Source organism: Engystomops pustulosus, chromosome 9, assembly GCF_040894005.1.
Source record: "Engystomops pustulosus chromosome 9, aEngPut4.maternal, whole genome shotgun sequence".
Lineage (NCBI taxonomy): Eukaryota > Metazoa > Chordata > Amphibia > Anura > Leptodactylidae > Engystomops > Engystomops pustulosus.
In genome coordinates this window covers 100,214,599-100,233,342 of record NC_092419.1, presented here as the reverse complement: position 1 = coordinate 100,233,342, position 18,744 = coordinate 100,214,599, and the positions used below count along the sequence as shown (strand labels likewise).

At 43.8% G+C, this 18,744-nt stretch overlaps 1 protein-coding gene across 1 annotated transcript in view; it reads right to left on the bottom strand.

Annotated features, from left to right (window-relative positions):
• ADAMTSL2 (ADAMTS like 2) overlaps positions 1-18,744 on the bottom strand; it is a 45,883-nt gene that overhangs the window by 10,889 nt on the left and 16,250 nt on the right. The window contains exons 12-19 of the mRNA XM_072124683.1: positions 14,582-14,685; positions 11,834-11,960; positions 11,063-11,276; positions 5,479-5,634; positions 3,675-3,845; positions 2,793-2,969; positions 2,087-2,231; positions 718-836 (exon numbers count right to left, since the gene is read on the bottom strand). Of these exons, the coding sequence (XP_071980784.1) occupies positions 718-836; positions 2,087-2,231; positions 2,793-2,969; positions 3,675-3,845; positions 5,479-5,634; positions 11,063-11,276; positions 11,834-11,960; positions 14,582-14,685 (1,213 nt within the window). The remainder of the gene's footprint in view (positions 1-717; positions 837-2,086; positions 2,232-2,792; positions 2,970-3,674; positions 3,846-5,478; positions 5,635-11,062; positions 11,277-11,833; positions 11,961-14,581; positions 14,686-18,744) is intronic.

Sequence of the window (18,744 nt, the reverse complement as noted above, 5' to 3'; positions counted from 1 at the left end):
CTGTTAGGTCTGTCCTCATTTGGCTGAGGACATTTTTAGCCATTCTTAGTCATTTTTGAAACATAACCCAATGAGGCCATATAAAATAACAGGGGAACAAGAGGGCACCAGGTCCAATGTAAATCCAAACTTTGCCATATGGGTGATTTGGGCATGGTGGTGCCTAGGAACCTAAGGAGGTATAAAAAATCTTATGGAATCTAAATTGCAATTACAATTTTTGTAGCTGAACCACAAGATGCAAGCCCCAGGGTCATGAGATAGGCCTGTAAGTAAAAGGCCAATGTATCAACAGTTAAAGGGTTTATAGGCTAATTTTTCCTAAAAACAATGTCAAGTTAAAATATAGTATCTACTTTTTTTTTTTCAAAATGAGCGCCACCTCTGACAATAGGCAGAGTTTGGTATTGCAGTTCAGCCTTATACATTTGAATAAGGATTACCAGACACTGTATGGCCAGAGGTGGCGCTGTGTGTGGAAGAAAGCTTTTGTCTTGGACAGATCTTTTTATTAAAGCCGAAAACTTGCACAGTTGGTCTCAAAGCCAACAACTGTAGGCTTATGTGGGTATAATTGGTGGTCCTTTGTGCCTGTGGGATATAGCATTTATATTATTAGGGGTTTATGTTGGTGCTCCCCCTCCAGTATCATGGTGCCTACAGGGCGACACGTGTCCTTTTGGCCTGTAGAGTCTCCTTCTCCACAGAGGCAAATACCTAGGAGTGGGCAGAGCGGCAGGAGCGGCAGCAGGCCTTGCTATAGTACCAATGACTGCAGAGATTCACTTTAATAGCCAGCGAGCAATTTGTTCCAGTCTGGTCTTGACAGCTGTCATCTAGAGGAAGAGAGGTAGAGCTTGTTGTACTGGGAGATAATGGACATGAGCCTATTAGTCACAAAATTACTGGAATACATGGTATAAACAGCTTCAGGCGGAGAGCCCCTTCATGTAATCAGCAATAACTGTACAAATCAGAGGTCCTGACATACTCCAGGTGTCTCTGTCGGATGGAAGGTTCCTTCAATGGTTTTATCTTCCAATATGAAGGGTGCATGGGTGTTCCCTTCAGACATATTGGGGCAGATTTACTTACCCGGTCCATTCGCGATCCAGCGGCGTGTTCTCTGCGGTGGATTCGGGTCCGGCCGGGATTCACTAAGGTAATACCTCCGACGTCCTCCAGGTGTTGCTGCTGCGGTGAAGTCCGCCGAGGCCCGCTGGAATGCACTGAAGTTCACCGGCCTATTCCTGGTGAAGGTAGGTGCGAGTCCCACAACACTTTTTTTTTTTTAAAATGCGGTAGTTTTTCCGAATCCGTCGGGTTTTCGTTCGGCCGCGCCCCCCCCCCCCCATTTCCGTCGCGTGCATGCTAGTGCCGATGCGCCACAATCCGATCGCGTGCGCCAAAATCCCGGGGCAATTCAGGGAAAATCGGCGCAAATCGGAAATTTTCGGATCACCCGTCGGGAAAACGCAATTCGGGCCCTTAGTAAATGACCCCCATTGTCCCATTCCCAACTATTATGTTGTCCTCAACAACAAAGTTCTTTGCTCAAAAAAACCTAAGCCTAAAATAACTCTTGGGCGTTTTCATTTTTTTAACCCTGTCCCCCCACTTTATTCTACCTCTTCTCTTCCATCCCGTCTATGGGTCTGAAATCTAACACGTTTCTTCATATATTCCTCGACATAAGCCATGAGGACAGACTGAGAAGACCCCATAGAGATTATAGTTTGAACATATGATTAATGTTGGGTCAACCCACCAATTTTGGGCCAACCCAACTGGACAACTATCTAATATGCTATGGAGCCTCCTGACTCATCCTTGATGACAGAAACCCCTCTCCATATTGATACCCATCCATGTTCCACCATGCTAAACAGGCATGTATATAGCGGTTAGGATATATCTAATAACCATAGATAAACCCACAACTACTGGTGGCTATGCCCTTGACGCACTTGTATCTAAGATAATCCAGTAAGTCTTTCTTGTGAACGTGGAGGTGGACCAATGAAGTATCCAAGCAACATTACAATTTCTACCAATTTTACTCTTGAAACTATGTCCCTAGACTCACCTGGAGGATCAGTGGGGCAAGGCTGCAAGTCGCAAGTCTGTTTCCCGATAGGTTTCACCAAGAGGTCACATCCTCGAACAATGTCTCTTCCCTGGAAGCACTTGACATCCCTCATCCTGACTCCAACTCCACAGGTTTTACTGCACTGCAAGGTCATAAGAACGTGGACCGGTTATGAAACAGTAATCTGATTTACGTGGCATTTTTTATGACATCCATATAATTCTAGATTTTTTTTCCCCAAAATTCCAAAAATTATGATAGCTGGGAACGTCTTGCTTTTAATAGTCAGTACATATACAGCTGTGGTCTTCAAAACTATGACAGGTAGCCATCTAGAAGATCCTGAGGTCCATCTTCAGGATGCACCTACTGTCGGCACTCTATAGCTTTATCTAACCGACAATCCCTATAAAATATGGGGTCTTCAGATTTATCATTTGTACTCAATTGTTGGATCCAAAACAAGTAATAACAAGGGGTTAATTAGACTGATCCCAAAACAAGCAGTAAACTGTTTAGATGTTGGCAGCTGGAGACTAGAGTGAAGCTTGCCCGGGCTTTGCTGCAAAGCTGTGTCTGGCACCGATACCCCAAATCTAATCATCTCTTGGCAGCCAAGGAACAGTCTGTCTGCATGATACCCTGTGATGTCTACAGAGGCCAGAAAATCTCTTACGTAGGTTTAGACTATAGTGTCTCTTACCTCAGACCAAGGGGTAGTATACCACTTGAAGCATGGTCGTTCAAAACAGGTGCTCTCCTCTGAAGGTTTCTTAGCAATGTCACAGTCAGATGGGTTGCGGGTCTTGACTTTACCATTGGTAACTTCTAGGCAATTGATCACTCGTTGCTTTGCTCCTCTACCACAGGTTGTGTTACACTGGAGGAAAGGAAGCAAATCTGCGAGGGGTAATAGAAGATGGGGGGACCATGCCACCACCTAACCTCTACGCAACCAAGTACTCTACAAAATGTTGCATAGAATAGGTGGAGCATAGTACCATAGGACAGTGGTGGCGAACCTATGGCACTGGTGCCAGAGGCGGCACCCAGAGGCCTTTCTGTGGGCACCCGGGCTATCACCACAGCACACCAGGCAGGACTCAAAGAATTTTCCTCCAGTTCCAAGCAACTTAAAAGATGCTGCTTTCAGTAATATTTTGATACTTACTTCGCTACTTGGAACTGTAGGAAGAGGGAGAATGAGTAGACAGGGCCGAATTATCTCTGGAGGACCTCCTGCAGGCCCCACAATTCTCTGTGTACAGAGGGACACTGCAAATAAACTAAAATGATAAAAAAATTTCCATCTTTCAAATGTGTTGCTGTCCTCAGGAGGTAAATATGAAGTTGTTGAACGATAAGTTACAGCTTTAATTTTTGGTTGGCACTTCGCAATAAATAAAGGGGGTTTTGGGTTCAGTTTGGGCACTCGGCCGCTAAAAGGTTTGCCATCACTGCCATAGGATGTGCAATCTTTGGTCCAGTTGTCAAATTAGTAAGACATGCCCAACGATTCCAAAGGCTCGAAATATTAGATCTCCTTGTACCCGGTGCAAAAATAATGCAAAGTCAACCAACTTACCCTTTCCCAGTCCTGGCTCACCCATTGTGCCGGACAGTTCTTGTCCCCACATGGATGGATGGCTAATGGTTTTGTCTCTAAGTTGCATTGTGACTCTGGGACCACTCTGCCATCACCGGTCTTGCAATATACGTGTCTTATCATCTTCCCTGAACCACAGGATCCACTGCACTGTGGGAAGAAGAGGGACCAAATGGAACAATAAGTTTAAATATGATTTTTTTAGACTTTGTGTTAAACTGGGTCTTCTCTAAAGTTGGTCACACATCTTAACGAGTGGTTTGACTAACAACTTCTTCTGACCAAGGTGTATCAACCTCATGTTTTTCTTTTAGCTGGCCACTTTTTAGGTGCATGTAGCCACCTTTCCTAGTCGTAGACGGTCTCTCACAGACTTGTGTTGGACAACATCGTCCACGAGAAGACTCTGCAATAAATCAGGTAACAGAAAGTGCTCTGGTGCGATGCGGTCTATGAATCTAACCACCCGAATCTTGTGGACTTTTGCCTCTTCCAAACCTATTTTCTACCTTCTCTGGAACTCATCAATTACCACTAAAAATAGGCAGCCTCCTTGGAAACGGTTGCCTAGCAATAGGAGTTAAATGCCCTCAGAAGAGATTTAGAAGTTGCATTTCGCTTGAAGATAATTGGATTATTTGTAGATTGTGAAATCTTTTAATGGACCGACATCATTTCACCAGAAGGGATGCAATTTCTAAAGAGAACATGTGCCGTCTGAGGCTTCTGCTAGTTCTCAACAGCTAAACGGAGGGAAAACACTCCTGGAGAAGGCGATATGCTTTCTGTTTGATCGCGGCTTTCTTTCTACTAGATGTAAATTATGTAGATCGTACGAGCATAACACATCGAGCTGCTCACATCTCCAGGAATGGTGCAAAACGCCTGATAATTCATGGGATCAAGAGATTATACATGTTTTTTTTTCGAATATACCCAACCATGTATAACATCTCAACCATTTACTAGAATGTATCTCACGTTGGGGGTCATGTCCTACATCCAGCCCATACCTATTAGACCAAAGTCTGACAAATCATTCGTTTTCGTTGAGTAATCAACCACCAATTTGCCAACTACCTCTTTGATTTCATCATTCCGACCCTTTGTTATTGTGGTAGTGTTGGTTTAGATTACTATTGGCAGATGAGCTTTGAGTATTGAATTAACATTGCACCAAGAGCTATCTGCTATGCAGGAGTCCTTCAACCACCAGTCCTCGCAGCTGACACAACCACCATGAACACAGAGCCACTCATAGACAACCAACACTGGCCAGAAAAGGACTGGGGAGACTACAGACCTTAATCCAATGCTGACCCAAGTCTGCAATCAATGTCTAAAATACACCTTAAAGGCTCTTTTCACAATTGTTGACCATCAAACAACCAGCAATGTACTGACCCACTGAGGGACGAGGAGATTGTAAAGTGATATCAGGAGTAAAATCATATGTAGTCCATGAGATCCATCAGAAAAATCTAAAATGGACAGGCCAGACAAATAAGGATATAGCCAGTGGCATACAATGGATAAAGGTAGTTACCATCACCATCCAAGAAAAGATTCATATCCTTACGACAAGTATTGATAACAAAAAGTTCCAACCAACTTGAGTTCTAAAGTTGTGCCCAAGGCAACATACTGTACATGAAATGCCCTTCTTCAGGATTAATTCTCAGTGTCCTCTTGAACTTTCTGGATTTGATACATTCACCAACCTTAGTAATGGGGTAACAGGTTGTCATTTAGATAAGTAACTGGTAAACTTGACGATACTCACCGGTCCCCAGTCTGATACCGTCCATTGGCGGTCACAAGGAGGTCCAGTGCAGTTCTTCTCTGCAGGTGGCTTTGTACTCGGGTCACAGAGTTTCTCATCTTCTGAACAGCGCACGTCCCGTGTGACGGTACTACGCTCTCCGCATTTTGCTGTACACTGAAAAATATGATGAAATATAATCTAATTTTTTTTTAGATTTTTCCACACGTGACCCAAAGTTTACTTCGAGAACGTCCTCGAGAACACAACCCACTCTACGTCAATGTTGGAAACCACAAATATCCGGCTCTATGTTGTATAGATCTTTAGCAAAGATCTGATTTATTGGATATGGACAAGACAGAAATTTTTATGGAGGCTAATAACGCAGTTATTTTTATTTATAGGAACATATACGGTATATATATATATATATATATATATATATATATATATATATATATAATTGCCCTTTGAGAGCGGCTGAGGAACACTGTAGTCTCCAACATTAGAAATAATTGACTGAATATCAAAGTGACAGACACCATGAAAGGTTTTGCAGCCTATAAACTTTGCCACCTACAAAATCAGATGTTATTGGAAGTAATTGGTGCGCTCTTCAGGCTCGGTATCTTCTGAAGAGCAGGTTGTTTTTGTATATGGTAAATATATATTAATTCAGGATGGAGCGAATCATCAGGGCCCTCTCTTCTGATATCCAAAATTAGATGAAAGTAATGCATTCAGCAGCCTCACTGCAAGGGAAAACAGAAACCGGTGCTGGACAATCCAGATGGTGGTTCTGGACCAAACCATGATCTACTAGACCGGACTTTATATTACAGATGCTGACTTACAGTATAGATGCCTATAGGCACCATAGATTTAGAGTTAATTTGCTTTGTTTTTTTCACAGGATATATTACCTTTAAGGTACTAAGGTATTAATTAGACCTCAGAAGGAGAACCAGTAGCCCTTCTGTGGGAAGCCAGTGGGTAGCTACCTATAGGTTGCACTATAATATTTTATCCTTCTGAAGAAAAGCTTATTGTCATACTTTTCCATACTAAAGCTGATTCTGTATAAGGAGTACCTGTCCCCAAGGTAAAATAAGGGGGTACCAAGGAAGCATTGCCTACATTACACCATCAGTAAGTACATAAAGGGAACCAGTGGCATAATAAGAGGGTTGCTACCCATAGGTGACTTTGTACAGTTGTCTGCCTTTTGGAGGAGAGTTCATTTGCATAGCCAGGAAGTTGGACCTTCATAATCCAATCCAGTACCCTCTAATGGAAAATCAGGAGGTAGCTACCTATAGGCGGCAGTATATTATTGTCTTTCTTCAGGAGGAGAGCTAATTTTAGGCATTTGTACCTCTCTCTACTTCAGGTGGATCTCCATACGGAAAAAAACAGAGGCAGTCACAGCAATTATATTTGCAGCCTTTAGTTCCTTCTATGGATTTATGAGATATTTACACTTTCCTTGCAGTTTTGGAGCAGAACAATCAGTTCTAGAAGTGAGCGGAGCGTCTGGCAGATTACTGCCGTACGTGAAGAAGGATGGAAGGATTCACTGGAAAGATGAGAAGGCACGGCTTAGCGGGTGAGATACCCATTACCTGAAAACATGGCGTCCTGCCTGCGGGATGCCTTGTACCTCCAGACAACATTCCTTACTAATTTTACCTACAAGCACAATAATTCTCCAGACAAGAAGACAGCTGCGGAGAAGCACACATGCATCCTCTGCCAAGACATCTGGTTTAAGGTGTGAGATCACTTGCTAAACTATCCATTATTTCATGTTCGTCCTCATAAAGGCAAGGAGTGGTAGGAATAGCAACGGTGTCCTGGCCCCTCCCAAACAGGAAGCAGCTCCCGATAAGCTCCGCCAATGAGGAGAAAGATTCCAAAATCGGGTTTGGACCCGATGCATTTTGGAACTCTTCTACAAAGAGAATAATATGGTATTATTCCATGATATACCAGCCACATACGTACAAACGTCCCCCATTGACTGCAATGGAAGGCAACGTCCAATCTTTCCCCGTGTGCCCGGCCCATATGTCTTGCGTTTCTATGGAGAGGGGAGGTGTCACCCCTCCTCCTCTCCATCGCGACCATGACCGTGCAGGCATACTTTCGTCTAAATGCAGCCTAATACGGTGTTACAACTTGATAACCCTAGAAATCCAAGTATGTTATGGGGGGTCATTTATTTTTAGCTAAGACATTTGTGCATGTCTTTTCTTAGTTTCCCCAACTTTTGGACTTGTTTGATTTATCTTAGAGGTTGAACAGCCAAAACTCAAAAGTTTCAAACTCTTCTGCAACTTTTCCTGAAGTTTTCCAACGTCTGGTCAGGACTGCAGTTTATTTGCGACTTTTTAACCACTATTTGCGTCAAAATTATAAAGTTCACATCTGGACTTTAAAGGGAACCTGTCACCAGGAGACCCATTTTTAGCACTCCCCCAGTCCCCACAGAGCATAGTACATACACTGCCAAAGTGTTTTTGTATAAAAAATAGGTTTACAAAAAAAAAAGATATGTTATATTGTACCTTTCATTAGCATCTGCTGTGTGACTAGGCAGTTGCCAATTGGGAGGGTCTGGAAAGGAGCAGTCCCCCCCCCCCCCACCCTTGGGAAACATGTGACCTTTTCAAATATATGAGTAACTCCCCACACTCGGGATTGGCTGTAGAGGAACAGGGGGCGTCACTAAGCCAAGTGATGGGTGTTTTCATATATTTGAAAAGGTCACATAGAGGAGCTGTTTCCCAAGGGTGGGGGGAACTGCTCCTTTCCAGCCACTCCCAGTGGATGAGTGCCTAGTCACACAGCACATGCTAATGAAACGTACAATATAACATATCTTTTTTTCTGTAAAACCTATTTTTAATACAAAAACACTTTGGCAGTGTATGTACTATGCTCTGTGGGGACTGGGGGAGCGCTAAAAATGGGTCTCCTGGTGACAGGTTTCCTTTAAAGATATATCAGGCGCAATTCTTCTTGCGTGGCTAACTTTGCTGGGCGAGTGGAGACGTCGCAAATTTAAGCAGAAATATAACAAATTTACCAAAAAAAAGTTGCAAAAATAAGAGAGAAAAAAGAAAATAAATGACCCGCATGGAATATATAGGACTGGATTTGAGAAATATAACTTAAAGTTGACATATCACCACCTCTACCAACTCTTTGCCACCTGTAATAGGTACCTCTCCAACCAGCTTGGAAAGCATATTGGGGCACATTTACTTACCCGGTCCTGTCGCGATCCCCGGAGTTCACCTTCTTCTTCCTGGTGCATGTAAGTGCATGTCTTGCAACACAATTTGAATTTTAAATCCTGCGCTTAAAAATCCGATCAGGTGCGCCAAAAAACCATGTCAAATGCGGTGCAAATCGGAAATAGTCGGGAAACCCGACGGAAATGTGGTCCACAGACCCTTAGTAAATGTGCCCCATTGATTTCAGTAGGAAGAGTGTAATACTTTGTTTCCCCTGCAGAGGCACTGTAGGTAAACTCTTATACATAACAAAAAAGACCACTAGGAAGTTCTTGCTCACTAACTTGCTGTGTGGAGAACCTTCTAACTAAAATGATCAACTTTAAGTAGTTTATACTAACTTTTATAGGTGTCTCTTCTGCTTTATAAGTAGATGCCATAATTGGAATGGGAGTTTTAAAGGGGCAAACAGTTTTAGAGGGTTTATTCTGTAATAGAAAGCCATACTGCTGGGATATTATTCTTAGAGTAAGAACATATGTAGCCCTTCTAGTCATGGCATTTGCTCAGTGTCTGCATTCTAGAATGATATTCTAAGGCTCCGGGGCCTGCATGCATCTGCTACCTCCCGTTAGCTATGCTATGGTTAGAAAGATCTACTATGGGATGTCTTCTTGTAGTTCAGAAACATATAGCCCAGCTCCACTCTCAGTACGAAGTGACAGGAACAAGGGAATAGCCTGCGGTTATATAACCCAGCATCCCTTGCTGCAAGGCTACATGACAGGGCAGCGTGTGACCGTCGCGTTTCTAAAAAACACTTCCCAGGGACTTCGCTGCTGCTCAGATCAATCTATAATAGCCTGTTTTATGCTCTGCCAGCTGGCACTGAGCTTCAGACTGATCAAAAATGAGATTAGTTTAGCTGGTAATGGTGCCCAGTGGTGTCTTACCCGCAGCAGGGGCGCACAGCTGTAACTTATAAAGATCAAACACCGTGGTCACCTGTACAAGGCGGCACCCTGATCCCAATATTATTAGACAGGCTAGCCGGCAATTATAGGAGGGCACGACTGCTCCCATCTCTTCAGCCGCTAGCAGGCGAGCAGAAAATGCTGACTATGCAGAATGCAGAAGTGGAAACCGCTCCTTGTAATGGGTTCGACTTGTGGCGTTATGGAGTAGAGAGCGTGTAATACAGAAAGTACCAACTAGGTAGGTAGAAATCTGTTCATGTGTGTCCCTCCTAAACTCCTTTAACTCATTGGGGCACATTTACTTACCCGTCCCATCGCGATCCCCGACTTGCATTGTCTGACGAGGATTCGGAGCTGCCGCGATTCACTAAGATCGTGCGTCCAATTTCCTGCATGTGTCGCTTCCCTTGCTGAGGTCCGCCAGAGTTCACCTTCTTCTTCCCGGTGCATGTGAGTGCTAATCTTGCGACACAATTTGCTTTTTAAATTCCGCGGTTTGTCCGAATCAGTCGGGTTGTCCGATGTCCACGCCCCCCGATTTGTGTCACATGCAAGCCGGCGCCGATGCGACACAATCCGATCGCGTGTGCCAAAAACCCGGGGCAAAAATTCAGGGCAAAACGGAAAAAATTGCGAAACCCGACGAAAATGCGGCGTTCAGAACCTTAGTAAATGTGCCCCATTGTGCTCCAGTAACCCAGTGGACACCTACAAACCCCGGAAACCTATAACTTGTAGGACACCTGGGACCGCCAAGACTCATGTAGACTCCTCTACAGTCTCCTCCCAATTTCTGTAACACCCTCCCAGACTGCTATAACCTCCTGGCCTCCCATAATGCCTTGGATAAAACCCTTCCACCAGACTATTCTAATTCCATACCCCTGACCTCTGTAAGTCCTCCTTCCAAAGACTGGTATAACCTCCTGGACTTCTGATACCTCAAGGATTGTAACCCCCAAAATCCCAGTAACCTGCCTGGACTCCTGTAACTCCACGGACCCCTGTCACCATAAGGACTCCTGTAACCTCATGGTCTCCTCTGGCTTAGTGTACTCCTGTAACTTTAGGAATACCCCTCCTACTTGCTGTATTGCTAATAAATAACCATGAGTGGTGAGTCTATTGAATATGTCCACTATGTAAGTCAATCACTTATTGTTCAGTGGGGGTCTTCCTGCTTGGACCCCCATGATCATTATGAATGAAGAACCCACAGAACCAGAATAGTGTTGGGATCTACAGCATAGTCCCAATAGTCCCTGACAGTTAATGGACCTTTAATTTTATGGCAAATCTTGGTAATTAGTGTAAAGGGAACGTCCACTTGAAGGTAGTTTTCCATCTAACAGCAGACATTGTACATATGCGATGATTAGTGTTTACCTCAGACCATTCCGACATTTCCCACTGGGGTCCACATGTTGGGTTTCGGCACACCTTCTTCTCATCTGGTTTGGTGATGTCAGCAGAGTCACATAGGTCGCTGTACACGGAGCTGTCAAACCCTGGAGAGATCATCTTCCAGCATCTAACAATACGGAACTGGTAGCCCTCACCACAAGTCCGCGAACACTCGCTCCAGCTACTCGTCTCCCACCTACAATGATGGAGAGGCGTGTTACTGCATGGTCATCTGGAATATGGGACACGTTGGGATCTCTGGTCAACTTGAAGTACACAGGAAGATGAACTTAAACATAAAATGAAACATAAAACAAATATGGTCTCAAATATTCTTATATATATGCAAATAATACAAACATGGGTGGAGTTGTGACACTTTGTTCTCATGAGATTGTCTGTCAACCATAAAAAACATAGAATAGTGACAAAAATAAGATAAAAATGATGTAATTTGGGTGGAGAAACGTTTGTGCAACATGGAATATTTTTGTTTTTTTACTTCAGGGAAGAAATAAAAAAATCCTTATTTTTAATTACGTCACTTTGGAAAATTTGAGTATTCGGTAAAGCAGCTCCTGTTCTGCGGTCATGACTCGAGATCCATCACATCACCAAATGATTCAGTACATTTCTACCAGAAAATGCAGTGATGATATTTTTGGCCGCCTCCATCTGGAAGTTCTGAGAAGGTTGGTCCTGGAACGTGGCAGCCGGAGTAATCTGCAAACGAGTGTTTACTACAGTGTGTACCTTGGCTGACATTCCCGCCCGGCACAGAACTCATGCACGGGCTCAGGCCGGGTCAGAGCGTCACAGTGTGACTCGTCCACCTCCACTCCGTCGTAGCGCACGCACATGGCGTAATTGGACATCACTCCTGTGAAGGGAAACCATGCAAAATCATATGTTTGATTTATAATCCCTTTTATATCACTTATAGTTTGTTCATTGGTAGAAGCGGCATAGATGTAAGGCTGCTATGGGGCTCAGTCTTGACATCCAGGACAAAGGGTCCAGAAGTTTGTTTTCCTGAAGTGGTTTGGAGGTCCTTAACATGGTAAAAGGTGATGTGACCATCAAAGGATGAGACCCCCTTTCTCCAAGAGCCCTACAGCACTTGCATAGTCTCCATATAGTATGTACTTACCTTGTTTAGAGCAACTGCAATATCTATATATCTAGTTTCACCTCCTTATAACTAAAAGAGGTACAAAGAGACAACTATTCTGAGCACATTTTTATCTACAAACATATCATACATGATGGGATTTACAGGTGGGCATCAATCAACCATCAATCAAGTACAAGTGGAGAAAGTCTATTGCCCTATTGCCCTCCAATGACCCCCAACGTTCAAATGTCATATGTTAGGGAACTAGGCAAAAAGTGTTACATTTTTCTGAAGTGCCTCCACTGGCGAAATGGTGCATTACATTGCTGGGTCCTCCAGGTAGAAGAAATTGCTTTATTCTCAGCCTAATGGGTAGATCCCCTTAGTTGTCTCGTGTGACCAACATCTTCCTGGACTTTCTGCAGCCTTAACCCCCATCATTTCAGAGGGAAGGGGAGAATCAAATTGAAGGTTCTTCAATATGGTGGAAGTCTAGGTAAATACTTGGACCATAGCAGGCTTGGGTGAGTGTAAGCTACGGATCCCTGAACGTTGTGGAGTCTTCTGACTCCAAGGATTATTGATGGCTGATGAGAGGGCATCTACTTTAGGAGTGGGCACATTGACAGAGAGCAATGTGTGAGGCATGCTGCTCTTGTTTGGGCTCAAGGGTTAGAGACTATAAGCCAGAAGGAGATGTTTTTGTAGCCACTTTGCACCATTGCAGATAGGTAGAGGACAAGAAAGGAAGAGCTCACCACTTACATACAGTTGACGATAGCAGTCACACTTGCTCGGGACCACCTGAACTATTTTATAGGATTAGAAGAGAGATGCAGAAGAGTAAAAATGTTACCGAAAAATTCCTGAAACGATCACTGTGTAGGTTAAGAATGAGGACTTTGTAGATGACGGGCACGTAGACGTATAACACATTACCCTGATGGAAAGTGTATGTCTTCACAGTCAGCTTCTTTTATTATACCGTATAATTCGGCATTCAGGAGGAAAGGGACATGGCACGGAGCGAGCAGCCTTCCTGCAGACGCCGAGTCACATGCAGTGTCTTTTAGTCTCCTATGCACAAAAGAGCCTTGTCTAAAGTCACAGGCTGTGCCCTCCTACCGCTCTGCCAGTGGAAATACAGCTGAGCCTATCTTACCACAGGGCACCCGGAGCCAAGTGGCTGGAACAGGTAGTGTGTTATTATGTGCCCTAAGCCAAATCAGTGTAAGGCATTTCACCCTGCAGACACCAGGGGGCACTGTGCCAAGAACATGTAGATATCTGGGATACATTATTTAGGTGGTATGTGCATGTCCAATATAGTATTTGTATGTATAGTTGTATTTTTATAGTATTTCTACTGTTCCGTGTCTCCATTATCATGTATGATTGTCGTGCCTATGTTATAGATTATTCTGCCTATGCTATGTTATGATATTTTGTGAAATTATTAGTCAGTTCTGTCCCAAAACTCTAGTTGAATTTAAGGACTTTGGACAATTTTGTGAGATGTGTTGAGGATGTTAATCTTGGCGTTAAGATGTTCTTCTAGGGTGTATGGTGATCAGTTTTGATCAATAGATGAGCTGGGTACAGCTGTTCAATTTCCCTGCAGTGCCCCCACAGGTAAAATGAAGTATTACACATTTTTCTGTGAAATCTATGTACACTCTTTGTAATGGTCTATACTGTGACTTGAAGATAAAACTCCCTAGTAAGTGTAGAACAGATTGTTACACTTGATATGTAAAATTCAGGTTGAGGTTATACAACACATTGGGGCAGATTTACTTACCAGGTCCTGTCGTGATCCCCGCTGTGCGTTGTCCGACAAGGATTCGGGTCCGGCGCGATTCACTAAGGTCGTGCGTCCAATTTCCTTCATGTGTCGCTTCCCCGCTGAGGTCTGCCGGAGTTCACCTTCTTCTTCCCGGTGCATGTGAGTGCTTGATCTTGCGACACAATTTAGTTTTTAAATCCCGCGGTTTGTCTGAATCAGTCGGGTTGTCTGACGGCCCATCCCCGATTTCTGTCACATGTAAGACTGCGCTGATGCGCCACAATCCGATCGCTTGCGCCAAAAACCCGGGGCAATTTGGCGCAAAAAGGAAATATTCGGGAAACCTGACAGAATCGCGGACCGCGGACCCTTAGCAGATGTGCCCCAGTAGGGACATATAGGTATGTATCCACCACTGTTAGGAGCTGACGGCTCATCAGTGACTAACCAGTTTGGATAAGCGGAGTTTGTCATGAAGAATCACTTGCCTTACTGTATGATTGTGATTGCGTTAAAGGATCAGATGGGATTAAGGTCCAGGAGAGGGTACCTCCATCTAGCCTGGAAAAGAAGTCATACAAGACAATGACGTGGCACAAACCTGTGGTACACGTGGCACTGCATGGCTCGTGAGAAGACAACTTCCATCGATACATGTCCACCGCGCTTATTCCCTGCACCTTCCTCAGTAACTTTGGCCCTTTTCTATTGACAGACAAAACAGAGAATTATGAGTGTGCTACCCTTACCACACTAATGGGGGCAACTCTCAAAAACACAAAGCATCGCGGTTTTAGCTTCATGATAATTTGGATACTGGTTGTGTTGGTTTATTCGTGTACATATACACATACATGATACAGACATATAGCTTATGGAGGGGGTGTGCTTGGGTGTTTGGTTTTTTGGGTATTTAAAAACATACCTGTCCTGTTCCCCAAGTAGAATCCCCAGCCTGGTTAGAAGCAGAGCTTCCACTGTCTAAAAAGAGAGAATGGGATAAAAATACCCAGTAGAGAAACAGATCAGAATATCACAAAAATGCCTCTTTTTGTCACTTTAGCAAGGTCTCGCTCTAACAAGTGATGCTAGGGTCATAAAAACTTGGAGCTATGACCAGAAACCGTATGAACGTATGCTTGTGTCGCTGACCGACCGTGTCTGGGGTCATCATCATATTAATAAATTTGGAGGGTCTTAACGGACAATTTTTCTCAAAAATGTGTCCTTTTAAAAAAAAATGCACCACCCTTCCATGTACCTGTATAACAGGGATCCCTCCCCACTGTGTCGCAGGAGACCCCTGAAGAAATTGAGCCTCCACAAAGGAGAAGAGGTTGTCCAGAGCTACACACAGTGGACCATATGACTGGGCCCATTTCCCCCTTTAGGCTACTGCTTCATTTCTTCTACGCAACGGGATTTCATCATCCCAGCGCGGAGACGAGTGGCGCTGGGACATTGAAATGACATTGCGTCTCCTTTGTAGAGGCTCAATTCCTTCAAGGGTCCCCTGCGGCGCAGCAGGGGGGAGTCCTGAGGGACATTGGGGTAAAATACCCTATTATACAAGCACAAGGAGGGGAGATGCATTTTTATCTAAAGGGTGTTTCCTAAAATGGAAGCACCCTTTAAGGTTACAAAGTAGGTGCAGTATTTTTGCGCCGTTCATGCAGTTTCTTTCAGCCTTGACCAGATGAATGCAGTCACAATATGCAGAAGTAATATAATATAGCCCAACATTTACCCTCCATATCACAAAGATTTCATATTTGACTTTGTTGTACCCCATTTATACAGAATGTCTCCAGATCTTTGTCCATAATAAACTCACAGAGTTTAATCCCTATCAGGCACTAAGGCCTTTCTCAAGAATTACAAGGGTTGTGGGGGCCTTCTGAGTCAAGAACCCCACATTCTGACTAGGGGGAGAAGCAGGCTTTTTAGAGAAATGGGTAAATATATAAAGGCAAACAACATAGGAAAACAAGTCACAGAAATGTACAAACTTGGAATTTATAATTTTCGAAAGATAAAAATTGAGCAACATGAGCAACATTCTAGAAGTTGCTCATGAATGTCATGGGGGAGGCAAATTTGTTGACCAGGAAAGTTGCCTAAAGCTGAATAATCAAGATAATTGAGATAATTCCAAACTCCTAACTTTACCTTTATCATGGGACTAGACATTGGAAGTGGCAGCTCTACCAGTATGATGGGACCAAACATTGGAGGTTGTCACTCTACCAGTACGAAGGCTCTAGACATTGGAGGTGGTCACTCTACTAGTGTGATGGGACTAAGCATTGGGGTGGCCGCTCTACTTGTATTATGGGACTAGACATTGGAAGTGGCAGCTCTACCAGTATGATGGGACCAAGCATTGGAAGTTGTCACTCTACCAGTACAATGGCTCTAGACATTGGAGGTGGTCACTCTACCAGTATGATGGCTCTAGACATTGGAGGTGGTCACTCTACCAGTATGATGGCTATAGACATTGGAGGTGGTCACTCTACTAGTATGATGGGACTAAGCATTGGGGTGGCTTCTCTACCTGTATTATGGGACTAGACATTGGAAGTGGCAGCTCTACCAGTATGATGGGACCAAGCATTGGAAGTTGTCACTCTACCAGTACGATGGCTCTAGACATTGGAGGTGGTCACACTACTAGCATGATGGGACCAAGCATTGGGGTGGCCGCTCTACCTGTATTATGGGACTAGACATTGGAGTTGGCAGCTCTACCAGTATGATGGCTCTAGACATTGGAAGTTGTCACTCTGCCAGTATGATGGCTCTAGACATTGGAGGTGGTCACTCTACTAGTATGATGAGACTAAGCATTGGGGTGGCCGCTCTACCTGTATTATGGGACTAGACATTGGAAGTGGCAGCTCTACCAGTATGATGGGACCAAGCATTGGGGTGGCCGCTCTACCTGTATTATGGGACTAGACATTGGAGGTGGCAGCTCTACCTGTATTATGGGACTAGACATTGGAAGTGGCAGCTCTACCAGTATGATGGGACCAAGCATTGGAAGTTGTCACTCTACCAGTACGATGGCTCTAGACATTGCAGGTGGTCACTCTACTAGTATGATGAGACTAAGCATTGGGGTGGCCGCTCTACCTGTATTATGGGACTAGACATTGGAAGTGGCAGCTCTACCAGTATGATGGGACCAAGCATTGGGGTGGCCGCTCTACCTGTATTATGGGACTAGACATTGGAGGTGGCAGCTCTACCTGTATTATGGGACTAGACATTGGAAGTGGCAGCTCTACCAGTATGATGGGACCAAGCATTGGAAGTTGTCACTCTACCAGTACGATGGCTCTAGACATTGCAGGTGGTCACTCTACTAGTATGATGGGACTAAGCATTGGGGGTAGCCGCTCTTGCTGTATTATGAGACATATGAGGTGGTCACATTTAGTGTTGGACAGTTAAAGTTGGATGCGGAAATTCGAGTGTTCATCACGCAACTCAAGTCAACAAGATTAAAACTTCGTCCTCAATGGTCAATTCAAAGGACTAATATAGATGAAGACAATGGGGATTATTTATCATTATGCAGGCTCCTTCGGACAGTTCTATATCTATTTTGTGAAGCTCCGCTGGCCATCAGATTCATTAAAGTGCCCTTAGCCCTTTAAAAAATGTTCTTATGGTGTACTTTATATCTGAGATTTTTTTTTTTAAGTCTCAAAATTGCAAAAATGTGTAAAAAGTCCCAGCACATACACCAGCAGGGGACTGGAGTAACTATGAGACTCAAAGTGATGAATCTGTTAATGCCAGATTAATGAAGAGGTGGCAATACAGGCAGTCCCCGGGTTACGTACAAGATAGGGTCCGGAGGTTTGTTCTTAAGTTGAATTTGTATGTAAGTTGAAACTGTATATTTTATAATTGAAGTTCTAGACAATTTTTTTCTTTTGTCCTAGTGACAATTGGAGTTTCAAAATTTTTGCTGTAATTGGACCAAGGATTATCAATAAAGCTTCATTACAGACACTTTACAGTTGATTATTGCAGTCTGGGACTATAGTAAAGCATCCAGAGAGCTTCACCAGAGGTCATAGTGGGTTGAGGGGTCCGTCTGTAACTATGGGTTGTCTGTAAGTCGGGTGTCCTTAAGTAGGGGACCGCCTGTAGTCCGGTGAGACTTTTTTTAGACTTTTTAACACCAAAAGCCGCAGAAAAACCAATGATAAATAACCCCCAATATCTTGAAACGTATGAGAGGCTGTGTCAGAAGTCACCAGCTCCCTGTTTTTCCAGTGTGGGGGAAAAAAAAACGTAGGTCCAGCAAGTTAGTCAAAACTAGGACCAAACCTTGGAGCACTAACATAAACTCACTCAAATACAACAAAAACAAAACTAAGCCAATAAATTGGGTGGTCATGTAACAATGGTATTGGAGCTTTTTAGTAGATAAGAAACCCTGATGTCACCAAATGGGATTGTCCAATTTTGACAATCCAATTTTCAGAAGAGTCACTCAAAAACGACAGTGACAAGCATCAATTGGACCAAAAGGCCCCACCAATCAGACCTGTTACCAACCTGGCAGAATCCTAGCCAGGGTGGTCACAGCTTTCCCGCCTAAACCAATTCTGAGGTAAAATATAGATATCCTTATGATGCGGGCTCCATACAATCTCTTGAACTACCTTGTAGCTCCACCGCAGTAAAAATTAAGTATTACACGGAACCAATTAAACCTCTATTTACTCAGAATGTCCAAATAAG